The sequence below is a fragment of the Brassica rapa genome, chromosome A05, assembly GCF_000309985.2.
Source record: "Brassica rapa cultivar Chiifu-401-42 chromosome A05, CAAS_Brap_v3.01, whole genome shotgun sequence".
NCBI classification, from domain to species: domain Eukaryota; kingdom Viridiplantae; phylum Streptophyta; class Magnoliopsida; order Brassicales; family Brassicaceae; genus Brassica; species Brassica rapa.
The window spans coordinates 6,702,430-6,726,363 of NC_024799.2; the positions used below are offsets into that span (position 1 = coordinate 6,702,430).

The 23,934-nt window shown below is 32.6% G+C and overlaps 2 protein-coding genes across 5 annotated transcripts; one reads left to right on the plus strand and one right to left on the minus strand.

The window, feature by feature from the left end:
* Nucleotides 1-1,758: 1,758 nt before the first annotated feature.
* On the minus strand, nt 1,759-8,806 carry LOC103867655 (CCR4-NOT transcription complex subunit 9). 4 transcript variants are annotated; one of them, XM_009145753.3, is made up of 9 exons: nt 4,909-8,806; nt 3,586-3,657; nt 3,370-3,462; nt 3,222-3,264; nt 2,756-2,865; nt 2,570-2,665; nt 2,287-2,483; nt 2,135-2,204; nt 1,759-2,054 (listed from the first exon to the last, which is right to left on the minus strand). In XM_009145753.3, exons 1-9 carry the CDS (start codon nt 5,098-5,100, stop codon nt 1,986-1,988), a joined length of 942 nt encoding a protein of 313 aa, XP_009144001.1. In that variant the 5' UTR covers nt 5,101-8,806; the 3' UTR covers nt 1,759-1,985. The 4 variants fall into 4 exon arrangements, with proteins under 4 accessions (XP_009144001.1, XP_033147674.1, XP_033147673.1 ...); XM_033291783.1 differs by having other exon boundaries at nt 1,759-2,204; XM_033291782.1 differs by having other exon boundaries at nt 2,570-2,865.
* Nucleotides 8,807-9,046: 240 nt separating this feature from the next.
* On the plus strand, nt 9,047-10,633 carry LOC103867654 (protein usf). Its single transcript, XM_009145751.3, has 5 exons — nt 9,047-9,306; nt 9,500-9,642; nt 9,707-9,836; nt 9,909-10,100; nt 10,190-10,633. Exons 1-5 carry the CDS (start codon nt 9,091-9,093, stop codon nt 10,394-10,396), a joined length of 888 nt encoding a protein of 295 aa, XP_009143999.2. The 5' UTR covers nt 9,047-9,090; the 3' UTR covers nt 10,397-10,633.
* Nucleotides 10,634-23,934: the final 13,301 nt, after the last annotated feature.

The following is a 23,934-nucleotide window of genomic DNA, read 5'->3' on the forward strand; positions in this document are numbered from 1 at the left end:
CGTCCAGACGACTTCCAACATCTCAGACGATTTACTGGAGCTATATTCGTAAAAATGGTTTCTGTTTTTTTGTTTGGTCACAAGGGGCTGAGCTGTAATTTCACTAGGCTTTTAGGTTAGTTTTGCATTTGATTCAAGTTTGGGTATAAGTTTGGGGTTAAAATCAAGTTGTGGGTTAGTTTTGGCAAAAACCCCATATTACTATGTATAAAATTTACTAAAACAGTAGGGCTATATTATTTAAACAAAATAATATTTTTATAAATCCCGTAAAATACTAAAATGATATATGTTAAAGTATATATATTTTTTATAAAATAATATATCAATTTAGTAACAAAACAAATTCAAAATTCATGTAATGTTCTAAACTCAAAAATAATTGTGTAATTTTCCAAAGTTTTTTTGACAAAATATAAAATTTTGTAAATAAATATTCAAAATCAAAATGATAATATTTCAAATTTTACAAAAGATAAAACCATAGATGATGAAGAATAACGTTTTGAAATGCAGCAAGAAAAAACTAATAACTATATATATTGTAAACATTAAAGCAACCTAATATTTTGGAGTCTTAATTAAAAAAAAAAACTTAATATCATAGCATCCAAAAAATATTCTATATCAATAAAATTTACTCAAAAAATATGATTGATATTACTATGTATATAATTTACTAAAACGATAGGGTATATTATTTAAACAAGACAGTGTTTTTATAAATCCCGTAAAATACTAAAATGATATATGTTAAAGTATATTTTATTAAACACAACATGTAAATATAAATTTTCTTAAACAAATTTCTTTTCTATAATATAAATAAATAAATTTTAAAAATGTATTACATGCAAAATGTATAAATTAAAGAAAAAAACATATTTTGCATGTTCTCTATTTGATTATTTCATATTATTATTTATTGTACTTAACTCGAAAATATATTAGTAAGTAATAAAAATTAATAATAAAGTAAAATGTTTTAACAAAACACTATAAATTAATAATGTCGAATAAGAAATATAAAAAATAATATTATAGAGTTATACAATATATAACAATAAAATGAAATTATATATTTAAAAAATTATAATAATATCAAATACATTTATAAAATAAAAACTATCCGCACGGACCGCTGGATCTAGCTAGATCTTACACTACAGTCTTATGTATAAGGTGTAAATCCATTAGGTTTATGTTATTATAAACTATAAAAAATATTATAAGAACAATTTTATAGCTAACAATTTTATATACTCTATGGGGATGATGGGAACTAGTTCTAAGCTGATTTATCTGGTTATAGTACTGATGAGGCACAGAAAGTGTGAAAATACTGTCCATGGGTTTAGATTGGATGGAAGATAATGCTATGGCAAACAAAGGGAAAACAAAAAATCTCTGAGAGATTGAGAATTGCCTATCTATGGATGGTAGTGAACATAACTCAAAGACCCCTCACAATCTCTCTGCCAAGGCATCGACAAATGTTGCCGAGACCTTTGATCTCGATGGTCTCTCACGTTCAGGTCTCTTTCCTAAAAGTCCCAGTGTGCAACTATGAAGAACTTAACACCAGAAAGGCTTATTCTCTTCCTCAAACTTCATATAAAAACTACAAAAGAACATGAGAAAGCCTTTGTATCTCAACTATTTATTCCTATATTTTTTTCTGATTCCTTTTGTTCCTGCAGGTTAATATCATTATAATAATAATCATCATATGAGCAGTATCAACCATCAAGTTGCAAATTAAGCAAATCCTTTCTCCCTCTGGAGAGAAATCAAAATATAAAATACTTGAAAGGAGAAGAAGATAGAAAAAGGGTTCAAATGTATCCCAAAAGAGAGAAAAACAATGCTGAAAGATAATAAAAAAGAGTCATCTGAAGAAGAGAGTAAACCAAAACAAGAACATAGCTTTTCTGTCTTCTTAGTTATTACTTAGCGTCACGCTGGAGTAAAACTGTGTGTTTCTGCTACTTCATAACTTTGCTTTGCATGTTCCGAATCAGCTGCTTACGGTAGTTAACAGCGTCTGGGTCCTCCTGCGTAAAACCACACACACAAAAACACTCTGAATCTTGACCAAATCCATACAGAGCTCAAGAAAGAGTTCCAATCTTACAGCAAATAAACTGGCGAAGGTCCCGTTGAGCAGCATGACAGGAGGGAAACGCCATAACCCCTCACGAGCCCTAATGCATGCAAGAAAACAAAGTTGTTGTTGTTTGCTTGATCATAAGAACTTGAAATAATCAGAAGGTGTAGGCACAAAACCTGGGCTTCTGGGAGAGCTTGGCGTAGCAACCAGCAATAAGATTGAACAAGCTGGGAGAAGGGTTGGTCATGGAAGAAAGATACACAAGCAGATTTTTCAGGAGACCGTCTATGAGGAAAAAACGATCAGCCAAGACGCAGCAGTACTGAAGCCCCTCATTAGTTGACAGAATCTTGTTCAATATGAACACAGAAACCTGAAAGAAGTATATTGGTTCGTAACGTTTTCTTTCTTCTTTAATTTATAGTCTAAGAGTCAGTAGATGTGGCGAAGAAAACTTACTGTCTTTGACTCTGTAGAGCCAATCTCGATAGCTTTGATGCAATAACGTAAAGCACCGTTGTCCATAAGGAAACGAACAGCAGCTCCGTCTATAGGCTGTAAGACAAGTGAGATGTTCAAAATAATATTAAGTATTTTTGTGACAAAAATATATGCTGTGAAAGAGGAGGATACTACTGTATGTACCGCCTTCAACATATGAGCAAGGACACCCAATGCACCAAGCCTTAAGCATTCGATAGGCTTGTCGGTGAGATTAATGTCCATCAAAGGAAATAAGTAGTGTGGCATCTCAGCTACAAAAATTAACATAGGACATGAAATTCGAAGAACATGTAACATGATATTACAATGATGTCGGGTGCAACTGAAATGCTTTTTTTTGTGGAATAAAATCTTCATGAATACTTGATTTTCTTTACATTTTCATAATGTTTACCAGTTAAAATAAAAAATGAAAAGGTTATTGCATTTTTTTCCATAACATTGCATATCCTTCTGGATTAAAAACAATATTTATATTAAAATTATTTTCACAACTAAAATATTGGAATACAAGTGAAATGTTAATTTCATTTCATTAAATTCCATTAACAATTATTCATTTTATCATATCTATTCCTTTTACTAATGATCAAATGGAAAAACATACCCTTAAGGAAGTAGCCTCTTGTCTCCGGATAATGAGCTATGCACTATAATAGGCAAAGAAAAATGATAACATTATAGAGCCAATTATAAGCTGTTATCAAAGAAGTGGTTCTCAAATGAAAGAAGAAAAGTTTGAGGCCAAACAAAACCTGGAACAAAAGCAGAATATTGTACGCTCGAGGTGGCTTCCCCTCCCGAGAGTGTACTGGAGTTGAGATGTGTGGGTAGATTTTCACGATCTCCTGCAGAGATTGAATAATTCAAATTGAGTATCACAAAGAAAGAAACCTAAAACAAAAGAAAGTAAGATTTTGCAAACATATCAGTATTAGTCAACTACGAAACCAAAGTACTTGGTATTGGACCTGCAACATCATGGCCATTGTACAAGGAGATTTCCATAATAGCAGCGGCAAGATCTCATAAGTGTTCCTATGCTGCCATGGGTGAAAAGATAGACAGTGATAGTATGTGAGCATCATTATAAAAAAATGTTGTATACATTTAATTTTTTTAAAAATATATATATATATATATATATATATATTATTTACGGATCAGTATATCTACCAATATTTAAATATTTAGTCAAATATTCACAATCGAATATCACTGAGATATAGATCCATATTCGGATAGGGAAAACATGGATCCGGATACCATAAAATATTGATATCCAGATCTATCTTATTCCTAGTCAAGATATACATATTTACAGAGATATTAAATAAGCGGTCTAAATGATCAAAAGAAATGCTACACTAAGAAATTTTGACTTTTCTAAGTTATGCAATTTTGTGATTCCATATGTGTTAGTTTTACTGAGATAAATTTCTATCCCTACATTGGACCACAAGTATATATGTTTGGCTATCATTTCTTCCATCCATAAATTTGGAAGAAAAAAATAATAATTTGAATAACATTTGTGTAGATTAAATTTAGAGTGCATAACAAATGGTAATTACTGACCGCACATATTTTAATTTCACAATACAAGAATGAAACTTACAGACAAACAAAGAATTAGCTGAAGAACAAAATCTTGACTTATCATACCATGAAAAACTAAGAAATTTGTGGTATTATGACAAAAAAATCGCCTAAACCTTAAATGTGAAAGCAAATCCAACTAGATAATGTCGATAATCATCAAATGTAGCAAAACAGAAACAAAATAACAGTTGCATATTTCTTTACAATGAGAAGAAAAGGCGAGATCTTCTAACATGAAATTGTCAAAGCCTATGTAACAACATAATGCCGATAATCGCCTAGACATAAAAAATGAAAATCAATCCGATGATATATTGCTGGTAATAATCAACAACTTGACATTTCTTATGACGAGAAAGATCACAACTCTCCTAAGCCTGAAGAAAATTTGTTGAGGTGAGGTAAGATTGCGATGGTAACATAATTTCAATCATTTTCGTATGATCACAAAGGAAAAAGGACATAATGTTGGGATAATTGGTTAATCTATGAAGCAAGAAACAAAGGAGATCTCAAGATCTCCCCCAATCGGGAAAAGAGTCCTTTGTCGAAAATGAATCAGTCCTCAAGTAACAAACAGAAAGCATGCTCAATCAACGCAACTAGATAGATAACAAACATATAGACTTATAAACTAAAATCATCTAAACAAATAGAGAGTAAGAGATGGAAGAATATTGTTTTGCACTTACAGTGACAAGGTTTTGGAGCGCGGAATTAGAGACAAATGGAATCTCATTATGAAGATCATTGATCCACTGGATAATTGTGTCCATGTCCGGAAAAGGTACGACAGTGGTGGTTGGAGCAAAGGAAGAAGCAGATGGCAACGTCAACTTGCTTGTACTGTAATCCTCGTACAGTGAATCTGGTAGATTTGCCATTTTCCGACGTTGATTGATCGGAAGAATGTTCTCTTGGTCTATTTTTTATGTTTTTATTCAACTCTGAGTGTTGTTATAGCAGATGAGTGTAAACAATTTATATAGAGGCTAAGCGCCTAAGCGGTATGCATGGTCTCAGTCTTATAATTGACAAAATACCTTTTAATGGACTTTTCTGGTTAAATCATAAAATGTAGAGAAAATATATAACTAAATAATAAATGCAAAAGGAAAATAATAATAATACATCCAAAGAAAGTGATTACATGGAAAGAAATTTTGAAAAGATATTTGTTAGTTTGTTTTTTCGTTGAATATGAATTACTTTTTGTTTTTTCATGACGAAACTTTAATATGCATTCTGACCAGGAAAAATACTTAATTTGGATTAGCTTATCCTATCTTCGAAGAACACGTGTAACAAATCTACTGTAAATTATATTACAGTGAGTTAAAATTCTTAGTTTACATTTATGTTCATGATTTTTTTTATTAATATAACCCAATGGACAAGGCTACATACAATCTCAAAATGGTACAGTCCAAATGTTACAAAATAAAGCCGTAAATTTTTTAGGACAATATTCTGTTTCAAAAAAGAAAAGAAAAAAAGAGGACCATATATATTCAACCCACATGTATACTTAGGTAAGGCCGACTGAGCAGGAGGACATGCGGTGCGATCATCCAGAGTCCAATCCCGTGTCCCATGTATATTGATAGTTAAGAGGTTCAATTTTTTTATAAATTTATATTTTTATATAAAAAATTATAAATATAATAAATAAATTTGAAAAGGGTTCAAAATTATTTGATATGTATATAATTTTATTTTCATCACAAAATATAAAAATATTACTAATTAAAATTTAAAATATTTTAAACATTATCTGAATATAAATATAGAGGGTAATTTGTTTTAGAGCATAACAGTGTTAACTCGGCCATGTATTTAGGACGTTAATCTTGTTTAGAGCATCTCCAAAAAGACACTCTATTTTAGAGTTGTGCATAACTCTATATTTGAAGTTTAAAATGTTTTCTTCCAAAAGCAAAATTTCAAACTTAACTTCAAAATTATTTATATTTTAGGTATTTTATGCTATGGTCCTTATATTTGTCATAATTAATGTAAATCCATAAAACTTTTATAAATAATTTATACATATATAAAATACAACAGAAATATTAATTAATAAAATATTTCCCTAAATATAAATACATAATTAAATACTAAACTACAAAAATACCCGATTATTTCATAAAATTATTTATGTAATGCTCTGTCTTTAATTACACAAAATTTGTTTTAACAACATTTTGGAGATTTTGGAGGTTCTAGAGCTAGTTTACCAAACAATTACTGATGTTATAACATTTAAATTTGTGTAATCATTATGCTTTCATGTACCTTTTAAAAAGATTTTTATTAAGTTTCTTTTGTAATATTTTTGTTGTCTAATTCTAGTTTTAAACTAATATAAATCTTATTTTAAAAAATTTTAATTTAATTTTATGTGTAAAACTTAAATTTTTAAAACAATTTTGAAATATTTATGAGAAATAAATGTTTTAAGGATTAAAATGATAAACGAAAAAAATACTTAAAATAATAAATGAGATTTGTAATTAATTGTAAGGACCAAAATATAAATAAAATGAAACTTCAAATTTGAAGTTTTGAGTAGTTTCACTCCTCAAAACTTTAAATACGAAGTGTTGAAGTTTCTTTTTAGAAAGAAAAAATTCTATATTTGAAGTTATAAATTTTTTTTTGGGATATTCTAATAGTACATGTTTTGTTGTGGAGAAATTTTTTTCTTGTTCGTAAGATAACCTCCTCCATTCTCTAATATTCAAATCACTAACCCTCAAATAGCTACGCTAAAATCGAAGTCACATTCTTTCTTTTTTTTAACACTGAAATTACTACACTGAAATAAAGAGCAGAAGCTCATAATCAAGACAAGAGTATAAAATACACAGGGCATCAGATAGAAAAGCTCCCGAGAGCAAAAAGGAAAAACCAAACCCAATATGAAAAAAACAGAGAAATAAACCAAACCCAATATCTCTTTATTAGTTTGTTCTCCTTTTGCCTTTGTTTCCAGCTCGGTGAGACCATTCCAATGAGGACTTTCTCATGGTCTACTTGCAGCCTTCTTACACACATTGCTTATGGTGATGGTATCTAGAATCGTTGGGTCAGTAGTCAGTGCAAACATTTTCAGATTTGTGATATGTAAGAATTTTCCTTTCTCTTCTGTTCTTTGATGTTTATAATTTTTTGTTTAGTTTTTTTTTGTTGTTGTATTGCACTTGCACATAAGAATATTATTGATTAATAAAATATTATCCTTCCTTTCAGGTGTTATGAGGCTGAACAGATGCATGAAGACAGGAATGTCACATCTGTCTGATTTTCAAGACAATTTCCACTGCAGATTCTTTGCATGCCGACAAATTTGCTTCTCTCGGTAAATCTCGGGTTCATCTGATTTCTTTTCCTACTAAACAGTGCCGTCCCGATAAATTTGGTGGCCTGAAGCATATTTATATACAATAACATTATATTTATTTGTAAAATATATTTATATAATATATATGCATATATAATAGTTTCTCTTTTTTATACAAATTGAAATAGTAGTTTAGCTTCTTCTTTTTTTTTTTTTAGTTTAACTTTTTTTAACTCGTAGTAGTTTAGTTACGTCAGATTATTAGTAGACATTTTAATAAAATAAAAATCACGAGTTTGAATTGAACTATTATTATTTGTAATGTTAAGTAACACAAGGAAAAAAAAAGAAACATATAAGTTATTTGTTTGACAAAAAAAAATCAGAAGTTATTTAAACTACATGTCGCAATAGAAAAAAAAGGAAGACGGACACTATAACATTGAAGATGCGGACTCCAACTGAAACAAAGATGAATATGTTTTTAACCACTTAACTATAATCATTCTTTTTCAAAAAATGTGGCCTCATATTTTGTAATAATTTTGTGGCCTAAAACTCTAGCTTCACTGGCTTTATGGCAGGGACGGCCCTGCTACTAAATATGGGCTTTCATTTGGTTTCATGTTTGTATGTTTGTATTTTCAACGGATCAAAGACATACCCCACTAAAAAGAGATGTATCTTTTTATTTCTTTAAAGTTTAATAGCATTTCAGCTCTATAAGAAAAAAACAGGGAAAGGTATCTTGTTAGTTTCAAGGATATGCATGTATTAAAAACCGGCGTCCAGATATATAAAATACTCCAAATTTTGTTCTTTCTAAACTTTAAAACACTCCAAATTTTGTGATGCTCATATTTTGTTCTTGGAATACAATTATTTATATTATAGTTATAGTTTAACTTTCAAATGTATGATTTTAAATATAAACAAAAGTAATTTAAAAATATATATTATATTTTAACTATACTTTCACAAACATGAAATTTCTATAAGTTCTTTATGTTATGGTGCTTTTAAAACAACTAATAAACTTTAATATAAATATAAATCAGTGTTATAGAATAACTTACAAAATCCAATTGAATGACTGATAAAAGATTAATTTTATTTCTTCGAAGAATAGAAATAGATCTTGAAGTCGAAAACAAAAACTTATACGACGTATAAATCTTTATAATTACACATTGTGAATAAAATACATGATATAAAAGGAAAACCATTGAAAATACAAGTTAGATCAAATATAAATAAACAAATAAACATTTTTGGATATTTCTCATTTCTAAAATAAAATTATATTGTATAGGAAAATTGGTCAATGTTAATAAAATTATGTTTTCATCAAACTAAAAACCCACAACAAAAAAATATAAATAATAATTAAAATAGTATGGTCTAAAAACATGTCATATATCAAATAAAAATTAGAATACATCATCGTAAATAAGTATTTATCAAATGTTAAACTAAAGAAATATAGACATCCCACGAGCTTCGCGGGCCTACCCTAGTGAAGTATGAAAACATGGTTTTGTCGCAAAACAAAAATAGTTTTATTACAATAGTCAGACAAATGTTAGGAGCACTCGTGTCATCTTCATCGTCCACATTCTTATCTTCTTCACTTGGCAAGTCTTCTTCTTCGCTCTCTAGATCCTCGGTTCCTGCGTTTTCTCGCTTTTCAGTCCGATCAATGGCCGATTCAGCTTTCAAGAAAATCCAAATCCAAAGAGATGACACTGTAAGCTTCTCTTTCTCTGTCTCCGCATGACTTCTTTACCTAATTTGCTCCTTGTGTGGTGTTGTGTTTCTGTTTCTTATGAACATAAGGTTTGAGCATGGCTAGTTGTCTGTATATGCTTCTTTACTCAATAAAACTTTATACAATCTTCAGCCCTTTATCATTAATCTTTTATGTGTGATCTATTGGTTAGACGTTCGATGCGTATGTGGTTGGTAAAGATGATGCGCCTGGGATTGTTGTGATTCAAGAATGGTGGGGTGTTGAAGTTGAGATCAAGAACCACGCTATTAAAATCTCACAGCTTGACCCTGGTTTCAAAACCCTTATACCTGAGTAAGTGTCTCTTGCATTGCAAGATTCAGCTATTAAAATCTCACTACCTTTTTTCTCGGTGTAGCTTATATAGAGGAAAGGTTGGTCTTGATGCTGCAGAGGCAAAGCATTTAATGGATGGCCTTGACTGGCCAGGTGCTGTCAAAGATATCAGCGCTTCTGTTAATTGGCTTAAAGCTAATGGCTCCAAAAAGGTGCTACAATTTTTTCTACTATTCATATATTATGTTAATAGATTATAAAAATTCTAAAATGTGGTCGCATAGGTTGGTGTGACTGGAATGTGCATGGGAGGTGCACTAGCTATAGCTAGCTCTGTTTTGATTCCAGAGGTTGATGCTGCTGTTGGATTCTATGGAACTCCTTCCTCTGAGCTTGCAGATCCAGCACAAGCCAAGGCACCTATTCAGGCCCATTTTGGAGAGCTTGACCATATTGTTGGTTTCTCTGATGTCACGGTATATATATTATATTATATACCATTAATTACAATTTACATCACATCTCAAAAAATAAATTGTCTAATGATTATTACAACCTTTTTCAGGCAGCAAGGAATCTCGAAGAGAAGCTGAAAGCATCGGGAGTAGCACACGAGGTTCACATTTACTCGGGGAACGGGCACGCGTTCTTGAACAGGAGCCCTGAAGGAGTGCGCAGAAGGAAGAGTTTGGGAGATTCTGATGATGACGAAGCAGCGGTGGAGCTTGCTTGGTCTCGCTTCAACTCTTGGATGAAACATTACTTGGTTTAAAGCTTTCCTTTCTCAGATAGTGTTTCATGCAAGTCACAAAACATTGTGTGAATTGTGATGATCAATGTAGTCTTGAATAAGGACATTGCTCTTAGAACTTTTTATCTGTATCAAACAAAGTGGTTTGTATGTTTGTGTGGATGTGAGTTTGTATGATTATATTTCTAGAAACTATGAAATGATTGTGTATATGTGGTTAAACTTAATCACTACAAAGTATGTTAATACTGGCTTATATGTTACTGGATTATGAATCTTAATCATTGATCAAGGGAATAATCCCTTTACTTATAGGACAATCAATATGTACTAATTTTAGCTACTCTTATGATATTAACAGGGAATGCGAAAATGATAGAATAACAGATTGCATTCCTTTCTTTATTTGATGTTATAATTAAAAATTGTACGAAAGATATTTGAATATACACTGAAGAATCTTATATATTAAAACAGAAGTCATGACTTCTTTTCATGTGTGATTTTTTTAGTTTGGACTATTCCTAGAAAATATCATATTTTACATAAGTTTATTATTATATCTTTTAATATCTTTATATTTTTATTTGAAATACAAATGAATATATTTAAGATGTTCTAACAAAATCTTTTTAAAATCTTCTTAGAATCTTTTTAAATTTAATTTCAAAAATTAGTTAGTTTTAATTTAAATGATCATAAAATATAATTAGAAATTAAAATTGAATATAGTTTTGGTTTATAAACGAAAATTTAAATAAAATGAAATTAATTAATTTCACAAATACATTTACTAATAATTTTTAAAGATTTTGTTAGAAATAAATATTTATTTTAATTTTGATTTTTTTTCAAATTTGTTTTCTAATAAAATAAAAATCATGATTTTTTGATGAGTGATATTTTTATTTGGACCATCATTTAAATTTTATATTAAATGTATATCACTAATGCTAATATACATAATATTTTTAACTACTTTAATCATAATATCTTTTAAGTTTTTAAAAAAAAATTTAAATTCTAACAAATCTCTTGAAAAAGATTATAATAAGATCTTAATTGTCATAAATTGAATATAAATACTTTCAACTTATTTTGTAATTAGTAATGAAATGTTACTAAAAAATAAAATCATATCCTATTTTATCATTTTTATAATAATATTTATCATTTTAAAATAAAAATTTTATATTGAAAAAAATATGATAAAATTATTTTAAATTGATAAGTTAACATATTTTATTTTCATAAATATAAAATATTTATGCTAAAAATATAATATGTTGGTAGAATGGGTTAATATTAGTAAACTATATAATACATGTATAAAAATTTAACTTATATTAAACTTTTTAATATACAGTAATTTATTATATAAATTAATAAACATTAAAAAATTACTACAAAAATCTAGCAACTTGAATTACGGATCATGATTATAATAAATTAAATACAAATTTTTTATATATATGTTGTTTCATGCATTAAAAATTTTAGTTTAGTAATCAAACACAAATTAAATAAGACAAATATATAATAAGCAACATATATATGTGATGATTTTAATTTACAAGCATGAAAACTATAAAATTATTATATTTGGCATAATTATGCAAACATTTAAATATGTGAGTAATATTAAAAATATATAGTAATTATGTAAAACAAATATCTATATATATATATGTGAAAATATATATCCGCACGGTTGTGCGGGTGGAAATCTAGTTTATAAATTAAATTTGCACGTGTTTCAGCATGGATTTGTAAATTGTTTTTGTAAGCGAAAATGAATAAAGAGTTTAAATGAGGAAAGTGTCATTCAAATCCCGAACTTACGAAATGAAGCCAACGAAATCTCAAACTCTTAAGTGATCCATTTAAATCATGAACTTTTAAAAATAAGCCATTTAAATTTTGAATTTTAGTTGACCAGGCTAATTTAAATCTAAAGAAAGTCAACAATTAAATTACTTAGTCTTATTATGTAACGTTTAGTAGACACTTTGCAACTTAAAATCCCCCAATCTATCATAAGAACCCTAAATCCCTAACCACTTGAAATTTCAAATCGATATTTCTTTTTCTTGTCGTAACACCTAATCAGTTTGAACTTCAGGTTTATGTATTCAAGTTGTGCTTTATGTTTGGGAGTTTCGGCTTTGCTTATATGTCAGAGACCATCTTAAACTGTAATAGTTTGAACTCATGTTTTAAACACTTTCATGTTTCTGTGACTGTTATGTTTACACATTCATGTTTTTGTCTCTCTACTGTCTCATCCTTTATGATTCAATTTTTGCAACTCATTACAATACCTTCTTAAAAACGATTACAAACTCATTCCAAATACAAACATAACACAACGATGGTGTTTGATTCGAAGTCATTACAAACTTAGTAGATAAGAGAGAACAAAGTACAGCATTCCAATACAGAAAAAAACCCACAACATACCAACAATGCAAGAGAGTGCCCACACCCATGAACAAACTATTAATGGCTTTGAAACTTTGAAGTTTGACTTTTGCTGACTTTATATTTCCCTCTGCTCTTTGACAGCACATTTAAACACTTTGATCTCTTTGTTGATATTGCAAATTTTGGATTCATGGATTCACGACATACACCAATAATTCTTACAACACCAGGACAAAGCCAAGATGGCAACATAATTCTCTGCAATTCTAGCTTTCTTCCTCTGGAGAGTTAATGGAGTCACAAGCCTCTGGATCATATTTCGTAATCACTACGAGGAGAAGTCTCAAGTTTTTAGGAATTTAGGGTTCTTATGATATAACCTGGGGGTTTAATTTCTAAATGTCTACTAAACGATGGGTAATAAAACTTGACAGAAGTTAAATGCATTTAACGGTTGACTTCTATGGGTTCAAATTAGGCCGGTCAACGAAAATTCAAGTTTTAAATGGCTAATTTTGAAAAATTCGGGATTAAAATGGACCAGTTAAGAGTTCAGGATTTATTTGGCTTTGTTTTGTAAATTCGGGATTTAAATGACCTTTTCCGGAATTTAAATATATGAATAGAGATGGACACGCCTTGTGATATAAGTTGAGGAGAGAAGTACTATTATTTTTTTTTTGAAAAAAAGATATACTATTGTTAAGAGTAGGGGTGTTCAATCCGGATATCGGTTCGGTTTCGGTTCGGTTTTTTTCGGTTTTCGGTATTTCGGTTAGTAAAATATAACTACCATTCTAAATCCATATTTACTTCGGTTCGGTTTATATACTGACGGTTTTCGGTTTATTCGGTTTTATACCAAAAACATAATTATTTTTTTTTGAGATCATATTATATAAATTTTAGAGTCATATTGTCAACACCGTCATTTATTAAAAATATATTACATGTTCAAATAAATGAACAAAAAAGTAAAAATACTTCTATCATCAAATAAAATAATCAAATCTATAACTAAAATCAAAGCTTGAAATTTTGAAAATAAAAATATGAAACAAAACAGAAACATGAAAGAAAAGTTTTTCCATTCTTCCATATTTAGTGTTCATTAAAGTCATGCTTTTTCAACTGAAAATTTTCCATTAATTATTGTACATCAAATTTATAATCTTCATATTAATTTAGTGAAGACTAAAATAAAGCAAAAAGATCAAAAAAGACTTAGAAAATAAGATGTCTGAATTGTGATGTATTGTTATTTAGTTATAGTTCAAGTGTTTTACAAATTAAGGTTTTTTATTACTATAAAATTATGGTAACAGTTATTAACATAAATTTAACTTATGTAACAAATAGATTTTTATGTATTGTTATAAAATAGATACATATTTACATGTTTCTACTTTTAATCGGTTTTGTTCGGTTTATTCGGTTTAATCGGTTATATACCAAACCATATCCAAATCCTACGGTTTTTATAAAATTATATCCATTCGGTTTATATAGTATATACCAAAATCAAACCATATTGTCTATTTCGGTTCGGTTCGGTACGGTTCGGTTTTACCATATTGAACATCCCTAGTTAAGAGAAACAGCTATGCAAATATGCAACATCGTCAACATGCCTAAAACATGGGCCTATACCACATGCCGCTTCAATCAAACTAGATCAGCTGAATCTCTTTAGTCAAATTATGATAAATATTTTTTGTTAATTGGAAAATTATTTAGTACTATAAATCTTTAGTATTTTTATGAAATTTTGCAATTGATTCATCAGTTTCATTCCGAAGTTCTGAAACTCGATCATTAAAAAAAAACATAAAGTAAATTAAAGTTATAGAGAAACTGTAGAGTAAGAACCACTTTTCCATGATAAACAAATTAGATCTTGTTCTGATTTTTCTTACTGAAGTGTAGTGTCGGATAACGACTTTAAGCGCTAAACACTCTCAAGCTTTGTTCACATTTTCTCACCTTATAAGAATACGTCATGAACGTCTGCCCAAATATCTTTTCTTTTGTATTACACATGCCGACAAATGATACATTAATGTCAAAGCAACCGACAAAATCGAGATAAGCAAAACTAGTATTTTTAGTAGAAACCCATAAAACGTGCATGAGTAAAGGAACCCACGCGATCCACGGTCAACAGCAAGAGAGCCACCAAAATGGCCAATCAAAAACATACACAATGGCAAAAACAAAAGAGAATATATGTTGAAAAATCGACCAATAGATTCATTTTTTTTAACACAAATCTACCAATAGATTCATCGATCAAGCACAGATTAAAAAGGAAAGTATTTATAGTATCCGCATTGGTAAATTTTTCAGAAAAAAATCTTTCAAAAAATGATAATAAAAAGCATGAGAAAAGAATAAAAATTGATTTTTTTGGGTAAAATGTGTTAATATCTTAATGTTGAGATATCCACTTAAATGAACTCACCAAATGCTTTAAACCCTTAACATTTAACAAAAGTCTAATGTTAATTTCACTCATGTACATGATATTATATATTCATGAGTTTATGACTTATGAGTAAACTTATTATAGGTTGATTTTATTGTTCATATATCTTTTTCTATATATTTTAACTTTTCTTTAAATTTAAATAATAAAAAAATTCAAAGTAACTACCTTTTTAGTTGTTATAAACACAGCTAAAACAAAGTTCATGACTAAAAGGGTTAAAAAAAACTAAAAACCAAACCTATTAGAAATGTAGAAACTTCCCTACCAAATTCTGGAAACAAGGAAAACAACGTTAATCGCCATAGAAGTCCACGACCATCAAACCTATTAGAAAGGTAGCGTGCAAGATCGAGTTGTGTTTAGTTTTTATTTCTTTTTTTCGGTTTGTTGTTTTTGTATTTCTGTCAAAAATTTAAAAATTGATAATAATATATTTACATTTTTACCAAAAAAAAAAGGTAGTGTGCATTGGATGCTTATCCTGATAAAGTTTCCTAGAAGTATATATTCATGTTACTTCTACTAAAAACAATAACTTCAAGAATTTTTGTTTTTCTAGGGACATAATATTTTATTTTACTTTGTTGATTAATCTATGTCAAGAAAATCAAAACGATATCTACACTGACACCAAGAGAGTACTATATTGTGCTAATATTGATTTTTCTAATCATTGGAGATGATTGTTTTGTCCTTTCATTGGCTGGATGTCTTATTCTGCGGATAAATAAATAAATTAAAAGGCTGTCTGAATAAAGTATTCTCACGGGTTTTGAGTACCGTCAATGACTAGTGTGTAATGTAAGCAAATTGTTTGCTCTTAATCAAACATTACTTTTGAACATAAAAGCTTACCAGATTGAAATAAATTGAAATATATGGACCAGATGAAATTGATTCACTATCCCAATTTTCTAATCCAAATAGCAAACATATTTGTCTGTTTTTTCTAGAAAAGAGAGAAGGGAATATTAGTTCCTTATGTCTTACTCTTGATATCTAGAGTTTATATTTCGAAGCAACGAAGGAGGTCTACTTTGCGTTTCTCACGCATTATAGATTTGTCTTTAGTTTTGTTAATACATTGCTTTTTTTTTCTGGCTGAGACAAAATTTAAAACAATATCTTGCTTGACGAATTATAACATTACATTACAGAACTAATCAAATTCTAAGCAGATATTTTATCATTTATATCACATGTTTGTAAACAACAGTAGCTTAAATCAGAAACTCATAGTCTAGACTCTAGAACTCTGGATGTGTGGCTCTTGGTGCTAAACCACCAGATGTTGTAGGCATAAGTGCTTCCTTTTATTTTTCTGATTTTTTTAGTTTATTAACTTTTGTTTCCTCTCCATCTTTTTGGTATAGCTTTATATATAGTGAGATACTAATAAAATCGAGTAGGTTGTTGCTTGAAGTAGGCGTTCTTGCCCTTCAACATTCATCCTTGTTTTCATGACATGTGTTACATACACGCATTAGTTTTACACATTTCCGTATTTATATGTTTTGTGTCTATATCTTACGAATGTGCTGGAAAAGCTTATGAAACAACAGGAAAACTATACTTAATTTTTTGGAAATAAAGATATAAGTGCGAGGAGCGATCATGTTAAAGTTTAAATAAAATTTTCGCCGAAATGTGAGTTAGGTTTTAAAAGCGTTTGCTTATAAGCGTTTTGCACTGTTTTGACTTAAATCTTTATTTTATACGATGGATTTTTTAAAAAATCATTTAACCTCGTCGATACGAATATACGATGAAGTTTTGACACCCAACTCTGCTAGCTTATTGCACCATTATGACATTCCAAATTTCTGAGAAAATTTGTATGATACGACGTATTAAACTTTAATTCAAGCCACTAGAGTTTTTTTTTTTCAAAAAATATGATAACAAATCAACTACATCTATAATAAGCTTTGGCGATGGCGACGGGAAAAGCGATCTAGGGTTCTCAAAATGATTTGGCGAAGATGGGATCCTGGTATTGGTCAAATGGAAATTATGGGAGAAGACAAGGAGTATCTAGACGATTATGGTGAATGGCACCGAAGATCGTCTCCAGATACGGGGGTCATGGATAAAGGGAATCGACGGAACTTAAGGAAACACAGGATATTGGGAAACTGGGATCAGATTTCGATGATCAATCAGATATTGATTATCAGTAAGAAGAAATCGCAGATCTCTAAAGGTATTGATACTGATTTTGGAGTTTCAATTTGGATCTTTTTATCTATCAAGGAAATTGGAATATACAGCTATCGATGCGATCTGTTTGGGGCTTGGAGGATATGGTACGATCCCGTTTTTGGCAATGAGAATCGGTTGATTCTTGGAATTAAGTGTGAGGGTATCAATTTCATAAGATATGATTTATACGAAGGAATATTTTGGCGTGATAATTTGGTAAAGGGGTTGCGATATAAGATGAGCTTTGTGTTTCTTGGTTGTTATATCACTTTTACAGTGTGCTTATTTCTAAGCTACAACAAACCACAAGAAAGGTTTCTCATTTTACTCATTATGGCGCAGAGTCACTTGTTGGGGCAAGCTGGTGAGACAAAGAACGGGGAAGGTGCACGGAAGAGATTGAAGATTTCGGTGGCTCATTTCGACAACTCAGCGCTGATCAAAACGTACTCCAAAACGTTGATTGGAAGGTGTATGAATCCTGAAGAACAAGACATGAACGCGTTGTTCACAAAAATTCCGAAGATCTGGAAATTGGAGGAGAGGGTTACGGGTACTAATCTGGGTTTTGGGATGTTTAAGTTTGACTTCAAATCGGAGGAGGAGATGGAGGCAGTGCTCAAGCAACAACCTTTCCACTTTGATTATTGGATGTTAGCTTTGGCACGGTGGCACCCAAAGAGGTCCCAGTTGTTTCCATCTGAGATACCCTTTTGGGTCCGTCTCATTGGAGTCCCGTTGGAGTTCAGAACAGTCCCTACCTTCGAAAGCATTGGAAACGCTATAGGGAAAACAGTGGCAGTGGATTTGGATCATACCCGTGTCCAAGTGGTGATTGATGCTTTTAAGGAATTGTGTTTTGAAACCACAGTGGACTTCAAAGGGGGGGGGGGGGGGTTCTATGAGGAAGAGGAGGTGGCGGTATCGTTACGTTATGAGAAACTCTTTGGGTATTGTCCTCTTTGCTTCAGTCTATGCCATAAGGAGGAAAAGTGTTCTCTCTATGTGAAGAACACAGTGAAGAGTCCAGAGAGGAAGCGGGAGAGCAGAGAGGAGAATGGAGGATGGTCTGACGGGGGGAAGCATGATGAGAGAGCAAGGAGTTACAAAGGAGTAGTTATTAATGGTAACGTGGCTCCACAAAACAAAGACAGAGGAGGTCGGGATTATTATGGAAAGGGCAAGGGGAAGATGTATGAGGGATCATAGGCAAAGTGGGTCAAGGCGGCAGAGAGAAGTAACACAAGAGGCGCTCAGCATCAAGGAAAACGCAGAGGTGATAGCGAGGGATCAAGCCACAGAACTTATAGAAGGGAAGAGGTACGATCTGGTGATCAGGAGACGCGTACTAGGCCCTCTTCTGGTCAAACAAGTGCTCAACGAAATCCCATTGGCACACGAGAGGAGTCTAGGGAGGAAGGAGAGTTTAAGGTCTCTGATGAGAGCTCGCTGAATCCACCTTCTCAGGAGTTCCAGTTGGAGTTAGCTAGGACTCAAGCAGAGGGCACATAGGTAGTCTCGGATCCTACTGATGAGGGTATTGGGTTACAAATAGTAAACGGTCTGTTTGAGGAACAGGAAGGTCGTGTAGAGGATGATGATATGGAGATGGATGCTCTTGAGGCTAACCTGTTGGAAAGCGGTTTCGATTTAGGGGCGGAAGAGGATTTTCAAACTCTTTCGGAGGAAGAGGATGAGAAAGTTTTGGCCAAGGGAGATGAGGTCCCTATACAAGAAAAGGGTCTAGTGGAGAGTGATATTAACAAGGGCGAAAGCAAGGGAGCAGGGGACGCACCGTCGAAGCAAGGGAATCGAAAGAGAATTTTCAAGCCTACTTCGAGCACTGTAGGAAGCACCAAGATGCGTATTGCTAATGCTCTGGTTAAGCGTGCTGCTTCCAAGGGAGTTACGCGTTACGGAGACAATGGCAAGCCACCGGAGGCCAAGGGAACTTCAAACCCGAAAGAGCCAAATCACAAATCCTAAGTTTTATGGATCAGGTTTTATTAGCATTTCATCTATGCAAGGAAGGTGGGGTTTGCGGGAAAGAAGTTTTAAAGTATTCAATGAGATTAATGAGCGTCTATGTTTTATTTGGTTTCAAGGGTCTGTGGTTTTATCTTTTTGAATTGTTGTTCTTGTTATCTTTTCAGTTCTGGAATAAAAATGGTATTTTCTTTTGTTGGTGGTGTGTGTGTATGGAGTCTGGCTTTGTTAATGTAGTTTCTAGTCTCTTCGTGAGAGAACTGAAGCATGCTACGAGTGATAGACCTAAGTATATAGAGGTTTATAGTTGGTTTGAAGGGATGTGGCTGGGTTATGGATACATGAGGAACAAGAGTGCTTTGCTTTGTATATATTATATTGTTGCTGATTCTTGGTATCATAGGGTCTTCTTCCTTAAGATGGCCTGCTCACGCACTGTCTACAGGTGGGGCACCCAGTGCTCATGGTTATTGATGCTGCAGTGGGTAAATTTGGTTTTTGGTTGGTGAAGTGGATCGACGGATTTGATTTTAAGGTTGGGTTTGTTCCTCAGATCATATTATAGCCTTTGGATCCTTAGTTTGAATACCAAAATGTTAATACAAATGTGTTACGGTCATATGCGGAGATATATATGGCAATATTTTAAAGAATTTTTTATTGAAGTTCATGTGAAATATGCCATGAGGTATTGGCTATTGGAATTAAGGAAAATACATTTCCACAAGGAGTGGAAGGGATCATTGGTCTTATTTAACGTGAAGCTCATCTGTCTTAATTATTATAAAGTGTTATTTGATGCTTGGAGTAGGGTATTTCTTGTGGAATTATTTGGTCCAGTTAATTTTTGTTGGAGATTATGGAGTTTTTTTCTATTACATTCTAACCCCTGTTTAGTTGTGGTAAATACTATAAAATCCATGAAGTTCACTCGTTCTTGGAAGTTTTTTAGAAGAAACACACAAATTGGTGGTCACCAGAATGTTGATCGTAGATGTTGGGGTTTCGGTTTATCAAGTTTTAACGATTACTTGAGTATCACGCAACTATGGTGGAAGTGGCTTTTTGAGATTACTATATTAGTGGGTATCATTAAACCTGTATTTACTGGCTCGAAGGAGCAAGATATATATTTTATATATGAATATTTTAAGTTAGAATTGTAGAGGACTTGGAAGTCATTGGACTATAACTTATCTTCGGGAGATATGGCATCAACATAAACCAGATTTTCTATTTTTATCTGAAACGAAACAAGATTTCGAGTTTGTACAACGATTCCAATCACATTTTGGATATGATAGTTTGGTTACTGTGGATCCAAACGGGAGAAGTGGTGGTTTAGCTCTTTATTACAATAAAGAATATCAAGTTCAAATCTTATATTCTAGCAACAGAATGATAGATATTGAGGCGGTGGTCAAAGGAAAACAAGTTTTTCTTACTTTTGTTTATGGAGACCCGGTGCAAAAGTTACGAGAACAGGTCTGGGAGAGACTAACTCGGTATGGATTATCACGCTCTGAACCATGGTTTATTATTGGAGATCTAAACGAGATTACTGGAAATCATGAAAAGGATGGAGGATCTCTGAGAAGTGCCACCTCATTCATACCCTTTAACAATATGATAAGGAACAGTGGTCTACTAGAATTTCCGGCTCGCGGTAATAAATGGTCATGGCAAGCAAAGAGAGGTAAAGGAAAAGGAGCAATGACGATCAGGTGTCGATTAGATAGGGCCTTGGCAAATGAGGAGTGGCATACACTGTTCCCATGTTCTTACACAGAATATTTGAGGATGGTGGGCTCTGATCATCGCCCTGTGATAGCTTTTTTGGAGGATAAGGTATTTAGGAAAAAAAGAGGTCAGTTCAGGTTTGATAAGAGATGGATTGGCCAAGAGGGGCTTATGGAATCAATTGTGGCAGGATGGACAGAAAATCATGAAGGACAGCTGGAGGATGTTGTTACAAAAATTAGTAATTGTCGTCATGAAATTTCATCATGGCGAAAGGATAATCAACCATACGGAAAGGATAAAATTAAAGATCTTCAACATGCACTCGAGGAGGTCCAGTCAGATAATAGTAGATCACAAGAGGGCATCCTTGAGGTATCCAGAAAGTTACAAGAGGCGTATAAAGATGAAGAGGAATATTGGCATCAGAAAAGCCGGAATATGTGGCATTCATCTGGAGATCTTAATACCAAATTTTACCATGCTCTGACTAAGCAGCGTAGGGTCCGTAATAAAATAGTGGGACTCCATGATGAACACGGAAATTGGATTACAGAGGAAAATGGGATTGAGAAGGTGGCGGTGGATTATTTTGATGGTCTTTTTAATACTACAAATCCAACGGATTTTGATAATTTTCTGGATGAGATAGTGCCGTCTATTTCCCCCCAAATGAATCAGATACTATTGAGAACAGCAACAGAGGAAGAGGTTCGTCAGGCTTTATTCATGATGCATCCAGAGAAAGCGCCAGGCCCGGATGGAATGACAGCCCTGTTTTTTCAGCACTCCTGGCATATTATTAAGAAGGACTTGGTTGAGATGGTGAATAATTTCTTGGTTACAGGCAACTTGGATCCACGATTAAATATTACTAATATTTGCATGATTCCAAAAGTAGAGAGACCTACAAGGATGATGGAACTACGGCCGATAAGCCTATGCAATGTAGGTTACAAGATTATATCGAAAGTTCTGTGTCAACGACTGAAAATTTGCCTCCCCCGATTAATTTCAGAGACGCAATCGGCTTTTGTGGCAGGAAGGTTAATATCGGATAATATTCTTATAGCTCAGGAAATGTTTCATGGTCTGAGAACAAATAAGTCATGTCAAAATAAATTTATGGCCATTAAAACGGATATGAGCAAGGCGTATGATAGGATAAAGTGACGTTTTATTGAGGCCATTCTTAACAAAATGGGGTTTGATCCTCGCTGGATCAATCTAATGGTGGAATGTATTTCTTCGGTTCAATATAGGGTCCTCCTCAACGGCCAGCCGCGAGGCCTTATAATTCCCCAACGAGGTCTACGTCAAGGGGATCATTTCTCTCCGTATTTATTTATTATATGTACTGTGGCTTTAATTGTGAATATCAAAAAAGCGGAGAGGGTAAAACAATTAACCGGTATGAAGGTAGCAAGAGCTTGTCCGGCAATATCGCATTTATTATTTACCGACGATAGCCTTTTCTTTTGCAAGGCAAACAGAGAAGAATGTCAAACTATTCTCAGGATTTTAAAAGAGTACGAGGCTGTTTCCGGGCAACAAATAAATTTTCAGAAATCTTCAATTCAATTTGGTCATAAGATTGAAGAGTCCAGTCGACAAGAGTTGAGGGATATTTTGGGTATTCAGAATTTAGGAGGAATGGGATCTTATCTAGGGTTACCCGAAAGCCTTGGGGGATCTAAAGTCCAAGTGTTCGGATTTGTTCAAGAACGTTTGAATAAGAGGGTAAATGGATGGACTTTTAGATATTTTTCTAAAGGTGGGAAGGAGGTGATTATTAAGTCGGTGGTTACGGCTCTGCCAAATCATGTCATGTCTGTTTATCGATTACCAAAAGCTACTGTTAAAAAATTAACGAGTGCAGTAGCTCAATTTTGGTGGAGTCCAGGAGGGAGCACAAAAGGCATGCATTGGAAATCATGGGATAAGTTATGCCTCCCTAAAGACAATGGTGGATTAGGTTTTAAGGATCTTATGGATTTTAACACGGCGATGCTTGGAAAGCAACTGTGGAGGCTGATTGAGAAACCAAACACTCTTTTCTCTAGAGTCTTTAAAGGACGGTACTATAGGAATGCTTCACCCCTTGAACCGATCCGATCTTACTCCCCGTCATATGGCTGGAGAAGTATGATCTCTGCTAGATCTCTGGTTTGTAAAGGACTAATTAAAAGGGTGGGAACAGGTTCATCTATTTCTGTATGGAATGATCCTTGGATCCCAGCCACTCGCCCGAGACCAGCAAACAAAAATCTTCACAACAGTTACCCGGATCTTACAGTGGATTCCCTCATTAATTTGGAATCCCGAACTTGGAATCTTGAGGCAATCAGGGCTTTGGTGGATCCTCATGATGCACAAATTATAGAAAGTATTCCATTAAGTAGAAATCAGATGGATGATAGGAATGGATGGCATTTCACTAATAATGGGAAATATTCGGTCAAATCAGGGTATCAGGTGGAACGGGTATATCCTGATAAGGAAAAACCACCAGATTTTTATGGACCCACAGTGGATCCGTTAAAAGCTTTTTGCTGGGAAGTGCGGTGCCCACCGAAGTTGAAGCACTTTTTATGGCAACTCGTTTCAGGTTGTATAGCGGTAATGAAGAATCTACGGGGGAGAGGAATACAAGGAGAAATTTGTTGTGCTCGATGTGGAGACCCGGAGGAATCAATTAATCATGTGTTTTTTGAATGTC

Coding starts and splice junctions, on each gene's coding strand:
- LOC103867655 (XM_033291781.1), bottom strand. CDS start 5,100: ATGGCAAATCTACCAGATTCACTGTACGAGGATTACAGTACAAGCAAG. Junction 3,265..3,369: donor ATATTCTGCTTTTGTTCCAG/GTTTTGTTTGGC, acceptor TGCCTATTATAG/TGCATAGCTCATTATCCGGA. Junction 2,866..3,221: donor AAGAGGCTACTTCCTTAAGG/GTATGTTTTTCC, acceptor TAATTTTTGTAG/CTGAGATGCCACACTACTTA.
- LOC103867654 (XM_009145751.3), top strand. CDS start 9,091: ATGGTTTTGTCGCAAAACAAAAATAGTTTTATTACAATAGTCAGACAA. Junction 9,837..9,908: donor AAGCTAATGGCTCCAAAAAG/GTGCTACAATTT, acceptor GTGGTCGCATAG/GTTGGTGTGACTGGAATGTG. Junction 10,101..10,189: donor TTGGTTTCTCTGATGTCACG/GTATATATATTA, acceptor AACCTTTTTCAG/GCAGCAAGGAATCTCGAAGA.